The sequence below is a fragment of the Mizuhopecten yessoensis genome, unplaced genomic scaffold (genome assembly GCF_002113885.1).
Source record: "Mizuhopecten yessoensis strain PY_sf001 unplaced genomic scaffold, ASM211388v2 scaffold383, whole genome shotgun sequence".
Classification (NCBI taxonomy): domain Eukaryota; kingdom Metazoa; phylum Mollusca; class Bivalvia; order Pectinida; family Pectinidae; genus Mizuhopecten; species Mizuhopecten yessoensis.
The window spans coordinates 341,686-352,860 of NW_018403519.1; the positions used below are offsets into that span (position 1 = coordinate 341,686).

An 11,175-nucleotide genomic window follows, 5' to 3' on the forward strand; every position below is an offset into this window, starting at 1 on the left:
GTTGATTGAAAAAAACGTCTTTATTCAACATACTTGGATTACTGATCATACATGTATTGAACATTATATATAAATGTGTCATTGAATAGTATATTGATTTCAAAGACTGATGAGAAAACAAATCTAAATAGTTGTGTGCATTACATGGAAGTAGGTTAACATAAAAAAATATGTTAGAAGTTAATAAAGGTCTTCATGTATACGGTATGTAAATGTGCCGAGGTTATAACAGTTAATTACTTCTTTTTTAAAGACAGTAATTATCAGTAAATCTCTAATCATGTACATAGGATAAACCGCTCTAACGTTTCATTTGCTATATTTCTGTGTATTTGTTTTTACTTTTCCGAAGTATATAACAGAATAGTTATCATATCTAATTTGCTTTTAGTTTTCACAGCCTTTCAAGAGGCCACATTTGAGTTATATTACTTGTGATCTACAGCAGAACATGCCTGCTTTTATAGTAATCCACGCAATAGGTCAATGTACCTGCTTCAACGGTGACAAGTAAACCTGTACACCCCTGCAAGTGCGATCTGGCTTATTGCCAAGTCGTACTATGTGTGTACCTATGCAGTCGGCAATTTTGAGTAAACACATTACATTTAGTTTAAAATTAACACTATACAAACCTGTTTGTCGATATCATGTTTACATTTAAAGTGTGGCACTCGAAATTTAAAGTATTCATGTCACAATTTAGATCACCAAAAGTAAACATGTATTATATAATAGTTACATTTGAAAAGTTTTGAAGTATCATTGATGTACAGTTTTTAGTCAGCCTCGAAGCCTAAATAAGACACAAAGCGCTCCCTCCTATGAAGCATTACTTACTAATTTAAACTAGAACATATATGTATGTATACCAGTTCAGAAATTGTAATGTATATCGATCAACTGGAACGAGGAAAGGAAACAAAAGCAGAAACCATATGTGCAATGCAAAGTATCCGTATGAAATATTGCTGCCTACTCTAACAAATAAGACAGACTTGAGCACAGACAGCTGTCGCTTTAAAACAATACACTTTACTAAATGCAGCAAATGTATGCATATTTTGATAAGGGCGTTCATTGTTTCGAGTTTTTGTACAGAAAATGAGACCAAAATTTATCTTCTCTTTTTGTTGCGAATTTCGAATTTGAAAAATATTGAACAAAATGCGACAAAAATGCACTGAATACTTATATATTATGCATCGACCTCGGTCCCGTGAAATAGACCGATGTGATAGTATGTGTTAACTGAAGCCAATGTTACACGAACACATTTCAATATAAGGAATAAATAAAATCATATACATTATACACAAGGTACATGTAAGGGTACCATAGTCACATAAAGATAGAATCTATATATACTCATGCATGATTCGCCGATGACGTAGAGTATATNATGGATCTATGATTGAAGATAAAAATTAATACCATGGCATAGCTGTGGTAAATGAACCTGGTTTGATCACAAGACTAGCTCTTTGACGATTTTCAAAGCAAATATATCATTTGTCTAGATGTTTTAAAAATGGTCAGTTTTGAATACATTGAACAAATCAAATAGCTCATCCGAATCCTTCGGCTTTGTCATGCGAAAATCGAAGGTTGCAGAGTAAATACGTTTACCGAAAGCGCACATTTTGGATTTCGAAAGTTGTAATCTTTAATCCACACACCACATACCTGTAAGTATTGTTCGCTATCTTCACTGAAGGTAGCGACAGTATTGTCGGGATGGAATTGTGCCGCAAACTGCAACACTGGCAAAATGCGGGTCAAAGTACGGCGAAATGTGACGTAACTTATTTCAAGCACTATGGAAGTTTAAGGGAGGTATTTTAGGCCAAAAGTGCTTAATAAGTAGCATATTTTTCTTGACAAAACACTGGAGTTCGGTATTTTGATGTACAGGGTGCATATTTCGAAAAATTCCCGGAAATAGGAACGTTTCCGGTGTCTCTATTGTAGCATCATAAAATTGTCTTCACCGTTGACTTTAACTTGTCCACACGTTTCTAACTTCATGTATATACTGTTACGATTCGTCCTCAATACGATTATTTTATGAAAATAAGAAGGCCAACGCTAAAACCATAGAAGGTTGCGCGTGTATGAAATACACGCGTGGTCATATCACCGGTATGTAACGACACGGTTTTGATGAATGATTTTAAAGATGACATATGGACCTAACATCAATAACCCGCGTTTATTCGCTAACACCTGTTTAACTGTCCAATATTTTGTAAAACAGTTGAAATAATAAACTTTCCCTACTAAATATCTAAAAGTTATTACACGTCTGAATATCACATCATGTTGATCAAGTCGTTAATTGTATCTATATTACAATACATAAATAGAACGTTTAGATGGTTTTACATTAGACTAACACCTTCATAGCTAGAACAATAATAGCTGGTGTCCTAACCTATTACAGAACACGCCGAAAAAAACACATGACCTAAACACCTAATCCCCAAAAACCGAAAGAAATATTCTAAACATTATCGTTATTACTTCTTTACCAATACATATACATAATATATATATGAGGTTAAACATGTTCTGAACAGTCCACTCCTTTTCCGATAAACAGCTGTTAAACATAAGCGAGGTGATCAGCCAATGAGGCAGATATTAAAACTACTGATAGTTCGCAAATACACTGAAGTTCGGTTAGGATACAATAGCCTTTACAGTTCCTCTAATAAAAGTCCGACATATTGGACACTTCCTCAAGGCTGAAGCACACATCGGACAAGTGACCAGGTGACCACACGGAAGGAACACGATACTAGCTTCCTCGTCAAGACACACCTTGCATGTCTTCCTGTCTCGCAATTCTTGGTTTTCCTCTTGAAGCTGAACTACATCTGTGGCAATAAAACCAAAACGAATTTCTTTGGTAAATGTTTACATCAAATAAACAGGAATCATGAATTTGCTATGAATAATCGATTCTGTCAATAAGGTTGTGTATCGAAATAAACATATTTGAAGTCTTTGTTCAGATATCTGACACGAGTTGCTCCTGACAACGAGAGATGAACCCACGTCTTATTAGCACACTGTAAAACAATCGTACGTTATATAAACAAATTTTACAAGAACTTTTTAACGAGTTTTTCAAATCCTATAAATCACAGTTATTGGTCCGGATTGAAGCACAAAAGGGGGTCTTAACGTGAGAGGAAACTTAAGTACCCACATTAAACTCACTTGGTTTGATACGTGACTAAAACGTGTATCTGTCGAAACAGTGAATCAAAATCAGGCCGTTTTGGTAAAAACAACGTGTGCGCTATCCATTTTTAAAACATGATACATTTTACTATTTTTAATACGAAGGATATTCTTTCACATATTTTGTAATCAACAAGCACGTTTGAAATAAATGTGTATTGTTTTCGGATACTCACCCTCTACTCTGCTTTCTCCGAAAGACACACCGTTGTCTCTGTTTTTATCATCAACTTCTCCGTGTAACACGTCAGGCACATTTTCATTTGCCCTACTGCCATGCTCTTCATCGGAGACAACCCCGTCATTTTCCACTATCTCCCAAACAAGAGACAGTAGTATTTCAGCACTCAGTGTCTTACCTGGTGAGGATATAAGAGGAATCAGTCTCTGTACGTCTATGACATGTAACACGTACGTATTATAAGAAAACTATTCCCCTAAGATACTGCTCTATATTAGCCAATCTGAGGTCATAATGTGATGACAGTGTCCATTCATTAATTAAGGATTATTAAATTTCATTTTGTTTTCCAGAACTAAAATATACAATTTAGACGTTTTATTAGAACACTAGTGGTATAAGTTTTGTTTTAAGGCCAGACTTCTCAGACTAACTGCCGGATTGCATGCACACTAAGCAATAATAATAATATAAGCTTACGTTGCTCATATCAAAATAACCTTAACACTTAGTGTCAGCAGATATCAGGTAGGTGTTGGAATATTCCGCAATTATTGTACGGTTCTCAGTCTATGAAATAAGTAGCACCCCTTTTACATAAATTCTGAAATAAACATCCCCGTCAGTCGTGTAACTGTTTGACATAATGATAATTGCGAGAAAACTTACCTTGTCGTTTGCTGAATAATTTGATGGCCTTCGCTATGGTTTCTTCGTTGTAACCCATTTCCATTACACTAAGGACAGCTGGATCATCGAACGAATATTTCGTTTTCGGTGCTTCGGGTTTTTGCGATTGTTCCTGTCGAATTTTTGATGAAATTTTAAGTGTTTGCTATGTTGCTATGTTATGAAGAATATAACAAACATATCCAATTGTAGTGAATTACTCTCATATCGGTAAGAAAAATTTACCAAGGAAGCAACTATTTATAAATAACTAAAACGATGATGAAAACCAATCAAAGTAAATACTTTACTCACTATACGCTACTTCACTCACTATACGCTCATATATATAAATATGAAGACAATTACACAAATATATATTTTGTATACTGAAGAAAATGTGTCTTTAAGAGCTGCCAATAAGGATTTAGACAGTGTAATTGTAATTGTCCAGATCTTATAGCTACCTGGGGTGCTGCTTTGATTGTTCCTGCTTGAACCGCCATAATGAACTGGTCATCCTTTATCAGTCTCATAAACTCACAGAACGGAAACCACCTGGCATGCTCAATAAAGGGGTCGTCTTCTGGTTCCCATTCACGTAGACCTCCTGCGCAGTAGAAACATCTTACGTAGTCGCTGGTACCTATACATAAAGTATTGCGATAGTAATAAACAAAGACGATAAGAAAATGTTTGAAAATGACATAACGTTGTTGAGGATAATAATACTATACAGTATTTGATATAGCGCCTTATCTAGCTAACATAAGCCACCCTAAAGCGCTGTACAGTACATAGATATACAATTAATACAATTAGTATATATACATTTAATCAATACAATCTTTTAGGAATTCGCAGGAGCTGCCTTATTAGGCGCTAACTACTGTCCTAAGCCACGTGACTAATATCTCTCTATGTGTGTATGCCTGCGTGTGTGCTGGAGTTTTAATGTGTTCTGTTTGTAGTGGTGCCGTGCTTCCAACGGCATCATTTATAGTGCCATCTCACTTGAATGCTACTGCACAGATACCGCAACATCCACCCCAGACCAATCTATACTCCACATGGGATACTCCACAGGGGGAAAACACTTTCTCTGAATATCCATGCGTACGACGACCTCTGGGATCGAACCCCGGCCGCCGGCGTGGAAGGCCGGATTGTTAACCACTCCACCAATCCGCCCATTGAACGAATACTTAACGTTCAATATTTTCTTTGTTGCAATCACGAAATACAAAATATTCACATGTTTGCTTACCTTCATAAAAGAGTCCAGCTTTTGCTAGTTCCTCCGGTTTTTGCCTTAGATGTGTTGGCCAATTTTTATATGATGTAAACCGTACGGCAAGTACTGCAAACTGTGGATAGCGCGGGTTGACTGCGTTCAGCGCTTGCGATGCTTGAGAGGAAATGTCATGATTGGTTTCCAGATTATTAACAGGAGCATGACCTGTCCTTATAGTATTAGGAATGTCCTCTCCGGATCTATGGATCTCAGGTTCCAGTGAGTCGGTTTCCGGTCGATTCGTGTGCACAAGAGGTTGTGCACTATGCCCTCCTGTTAAACGATCAGGTATGTTTTGGCTCAACGCGTCGAATTCTGCAACGGAATGTTCATTGGTCAGGGTTTGACTCGTAGATGAAGTAATAGTATCTGATGATGGTGTCAGATTAGAGTCAATCACTTTGTGCGGAAAATTAGCATTTCTCGTTGCGAACAAAGAATCGTCAGTTTCCCGGTAACTTACAGTTGATGACTGTTGGCCAGAAACAGTCTTGTCTTGTTTTATTAACCCTTTTGTTTTGTTCATAGCACCATCCAATGGTCCGCCGATGGCACCACCGTTGCATTCTATTTTCTCCTGTGGACTTACATCACCAACAGAAAAGTTACAGTGACTGCCATTACACACTTCGTCATTTGCCTTTAACACAAATGTGCAATTAGGAGACATCGTAATGTGGATAGCCATTGGATTGTCCTGTCTCTGCCACCCACTATATCTCAACAGACAACGATGACAAGCAACCTCGTCTTTATTTCCAGTATAATGAAAACCTGACTCGGCCAGAGAAGTTGTTGAAACAGGTGATGTGAACGGGAAGGAAAAGAACGTGGCAAGTCTAGACAAGTAGTTATCCATGTCTGATCACTATCTCACATAATGCCTTTGCTGTTAGTAGGATCACTCTGAATCTGAAAGTGAAGGAAATAAGTAATAAGTGATTCTGCAAGTCACAACAAGTAAAAGGTTTTATAATGATGATTGAAGAGTATTTATTTTTGTTATGATTTAAGACTTGTGAAATGCTTTAAGGTGTACATTTGTTTATGATATTTCGATGACTTAATTTTACATATTCGTGTGATATGAAAGAAGGATCATTGTCAAACTTCAGACAAAATACTATTTGAACTCCACTTTGATTTTGTATATACAGCGACATCCAATTCATTTTGTTTCTGATGTAGCGCAATTTGACCACGAAACGTCCGTTGTTATGGTAGCTAAGTTCAGAGGCAGTGTGACAATCTGAGGTCCAGGGTTCCAACCCTGCTCTGGCTTTGCTGAAATTTTACACAAAAAATACTGCGTTGATGAGATTTTGTTATATCATCTTTATTTCTATTTTTCATAAAAGTCACGCAAGTTATGGTTTCTTTTTCAGAATTGTTTCATTAAAGATAAAGTTATGTCAAAATGAAAAAGTTTTGTTTTACAGTTTTCAGTGCAATTATCCTTTAGGCCTTTGTGTGACATGGACATGAAAATGTGTCCCTGTATTAACAAAAACATGCAGGGCACGTTTAATTGATCCACTTTATCTTACCTTGTCTCTTTCAAAGTAGCGACATGGCAACAGATTGTACATAAAATCACAAATGACATCGTGTTTGTGAAGGCACAAATCATATGCGGACTTTCGCCGTCCAGTCATTTTCTAAAATATTTTGTCGCCGACTGATTCTGTAAAGAAAAACAAAACTCATTACAGCATAAGGGATCTCAAATAAACTCTCGGCACAAAACTTACTAAAGTTAGTGATTACTCTGTTCAACAAAGTGTATTGGTACAATGCATCATTTAATTACTTGGACAGAAACTGAGGATGGCAATGTAATTTGGCATAATGTCAACAGAATTCGCTACAAAGAGAAATAATTAATCACTCAAACATCAGCATATCAATCATAAATGTGTATATAACTGAGGAATACAACACCATAATAAATGCGTGTATCTATTTATACATTCTTAATGTATTTAAGCATTGAACTGTTTTTGTATGGTATTTATGATCTATTTGAATGACACAGCTTTGCTAGCAAACAACATAATGCGCGCGATATTTACGTTTTCTCTGCCTTTCATGTTCTTTTTAACTTACACTTTATATTTAAAATTTAAACTTCCCGCCTTATCGACAGTCCACACAAATTCGTTCAATATTTGGAACAGCGTGTTGTCGCGTGCTTATTGGCAAACAAAGTAATACTTTGAAATTTTAACAAACTCTTCAATTTCATTCCATATTTCATTGACAATACAATTGCGTATGATATGTCTATATGGTGATTTAAGTTTATCAATAGAAATCTGAGCTGAAAGTTAGATTTGAAATTGTTTCGAATTTTTTTCCCCGGAACAAATTTTGCGCATGGATAAATACAGTGAACACCGTGAATCCGACCCTGTCCTCCACGAGGGAGTTATTTTTGGAAGTTAGATGAGCAGAGAGAAAAGACAAAGTTCGAATTTGTGAAGAATCCAGGCGTGAATTTATTTGTTGATTGTATAGGAATCTGACTACAGTCGGTAGATTCTACAACAGCAGAATACATATACAAGTAATTCATCGACTATAGTGTAAATCATACATACGTTCTATGCTGCGTAAGGTATCCAAGCTTGACTGCAGTAAAACACTGTTTACAAACCACTTTGTAGATATTCTAACCGGAAATACCCACTAGCTCTATTTATAGATCCGAGTCATTTGTTTACAGTCATGTAGCTGACAATGTCAGGGTTATATATGACACATTGAAGTTATGTACGATGTTGATGAAATGCATTTATTGAGATAAACAAACCACTTAGGGTACGTGATATTTATCAGGTTTACTCATCTATTCGTTAACTGTTAGTTATTTGTCTGTCAGGTCCGTGAGGTACAAGGGCATGGGGACTGCACCAGAATGTTCGGTATTGTTGGTTTCTATGATGTGGCTGTTTAATATATCATAATGATTGAATTTGTAAGGGTTATTGTATTGTTACAGTGACATGCCTAATTTGTTTATCGATGACTATATATCAGACTTCTCGTTGAGAACACTCACCGCTGTAGGATGCATGTATGTACATATTATACGGGCATGATTTCAACGGATACTATCGATAGCAAAGCAGATAAACTTTTTTTACTGCAGTCAACCTTGGACACGTTACACAGAGCAGAACGTATACATGATATAGACTATAGAAGATGATATACCTGTATACATTAAGAATTTATAAATATATACATGCATTGTTTTTAACTTAGTGCATTTTATTTAGCTAATCCATATTTTATTTCTTGTAGCTAGGCTTATGTTAATTGTGCATGCTGTTTTTGTTTGTTTTAAGTTATACCTATGTTTGTCTCAGAAATAACTCTACCGAGCTAATGTTTGTATGTTTATGGTATGCGACGGTAAGTAGATGTTCTTGTATCTTGTATCTTAATTTCAAACGTACGTTCTATTTATACACAACCTTTCTGCTATAGTTTATCCTCAGAATATAGAACGTTAATGTAGAGAATAACCCACTGTTTAGTAGTCCGGTTTACATTTATATTATAAAATACTTAATCTTCTGCATTCTGTTGCAATCAATACGTGGGAAATATCCAGTCGCTAATTACACATAGAGTAGCTATTTGTTTAAACACGGCACATTCATTGTTTGTTAGTTCATACGTTAAACTTTGAAATGTGTTGAGATACGATACAGATAATCATGATTTGATATATGTAGATTGTGGAATACAAACTAACACGACTGATAATTGTTAATATGTATATATTCGAACATTCACAACAGTCATTATTTTATCAAGTGCACTACACAACACTGGTTACATTACAAATACTGGTACAAACAACATGCAACGTGCGGTTAGTAAATATGGAAATCGTGCACCACCTCGGATTGTAAGTTATGCATCCACCAGTAATGTTGCTTATTTTCCAAATTATACAGAAATATATTTGCAGAAACATCCGATATCCTAGCATTATCCCTGTTACTCTTTATTACATGCTTACATATAGTTCCACTGTACCGCGATGTTGTCGTGTCTGTCCTCCACAAATCAACGCAATAACCTGCCATCTAAATCTTGTCTATATTTTTTTAAACCATTCTAAATTTTATTTTGAAATGGTTAACAGCGTTCACAACAGTCTTTGTTTTGTCACCTGCATTATACAACCATTATCCTAACAATTAGTTACATTACATACATGTCGTTCATTAACTGTGCATTACTTGAAATACTGGTACAAACAACAAGCAACGTGCGGTTAGCAAATACGAAAATCTTGCACCACTTCGGGTTGTAAGTTATGCATCCACCAGTAATGTTGCTAATTTTCCTAATTATACAGAAATAGATTTGCAGTAACATCCGATATCCTAGCATTACCCCTATTACCCTCTACTTCATGCTTACATACTGTTCCACTGTACCTCCATGTTGTCGTGTCTGTCGTCTGCGAATCAACACAATAACCTGCCATCTAAATCTTGCCTGTAAGACATTTTAAATTTGAATTATCAACGGTTATAACTGCATTCAAGCCCCACCTTTTACTTCCTTGTTGCGGCCATGTCCGTTGATATATCAGTAAATCTACTTCCGTTTTGTGTATTGTTTATACAGTATATCAGAGATATTAAACAATATATACACATATTTCATTTGCCTGTATCAAAGTAATCGCAACACTTTTTATTATGTAAGAAACCTTTCCCTCGGTACAGTTGAAAGATGCAGTCATTATATATAGTTTTGCTTTCCATATAATACCTGGAACTAATGACTGTGCACAGACATAGTAAGATCATCACGTGGTCAAACCTATGCTATATGTTTATATCTTTATAAAAGGAAAACTCCTTGATTTATCAGAAAGATGTCAGTCGTATCGGACAGACCTATATTCCCTACTCTTACATTTAAATTCCCTAAATCCACAAAGCGAAAGGATAATTATCTGCTTACAATGCCCTTACTTTATCTAACATTTATCTTGTTGTTACAGAAACTTAAAAAAAAATACATATTAACATCACTTTATGGATTGTAGCTGTGTTTATACCTACAACGCATATACGTTTGTATAATGCTAACTTGTACTGTATTGATTGTTAGTATTGTTCATGACCAAGGCTGTTCTGATAACATCTGGAATCTAAATATAGATCCAACATAACATTAATAACCTACTTACATGTAAGCCCGTCTGTTTACATATTCTATATGTCAATACTTGTAGCATGCACAGTATTACTTAACAGTACGGGTGGATCAAAGGGGTGGAGAGAAGGGTGACCACATATTCCCTTTTTCGAGGTGTGCCATACTATCAAACATCAGCAAACTTTCTCTGCCGGTGGACTATCGTGTTTATCCAACAAGGGTTGTATTGATATAAAGAAAACAGTGTTAATTAGGTGTCAGCCCAGTTTTAGCTTTCTCAATGTTCAATCTGAAAGTATTTTACACGGTTACTAAATACGCTGACATGGAAATGACACAGATTTGCATAAATCCATTTCACTCAGTCTGATGTTATTTTACGAACCGTGTTTTTTATTCTCAATAAAGGATTTATTTACTTCTACAAACTGGATACGTCTTTCTGCCAATAGTTTTGTTCTTACATGTCGCTTTTATTATAAACAATATTTACATGTTACTTATGCATGACGTTATTATTACAAAAACAGTTAAATATTGTTCTTATATGACGTTATCATGTATTTATGTTTTATGTACTTTTGAATTTAGT

At 35.5% G+C, this 11,175-nt stretch overlaps 1 protein-coding gene across 6 annotated transcripts in view; it reads right to left on the bottom strand.

Moving 5' to 3' along the window:
- The window catches only part of LOC110447345 (putative inhibitor of apoptosis), a 29,622-nt gene extending 21,543 nt beyond the window's left edge, over positions 1-8,079 (bottom strand). The window contains exons 1-8 of one of the 6 annotated variants that reach the window (XM_021492986.1): positions 7,994-8,079; positions 6,941-7,077; positions 6,549-6,677; positions 5,367-6,305; positions 4,567-4,745; positions 4,100-4,232; positions 3,426-3,608; positions 414-2,894 (exon numbers count right to left, since the gene is read on the bottom strand). In XM_021492986.1, coding sequence (XP_021348661.1) covers positions 2,683-2,894; positions 3,426-3,608; positions 4,100-4,232; positions 4,567-4,745; positions 5,367-6,252 — 1,593 coding nt within the window. In that variant the 5' untranslated portion in view covers positions 6,253-6,305; positions 6,549-6,677; positions 6,941-7,077; positions 7,994-8,079 and the 3' untranslated portion in view covers positions 414-2,682. The other 5 variants (XM_021492976.1, XR_002462584.1, XM_021492999.1 and 2 more) reach the window with 5 other exon arrangements.
- Positions 8,080-11,175: the final 3,096 nt, after the last annotated feature.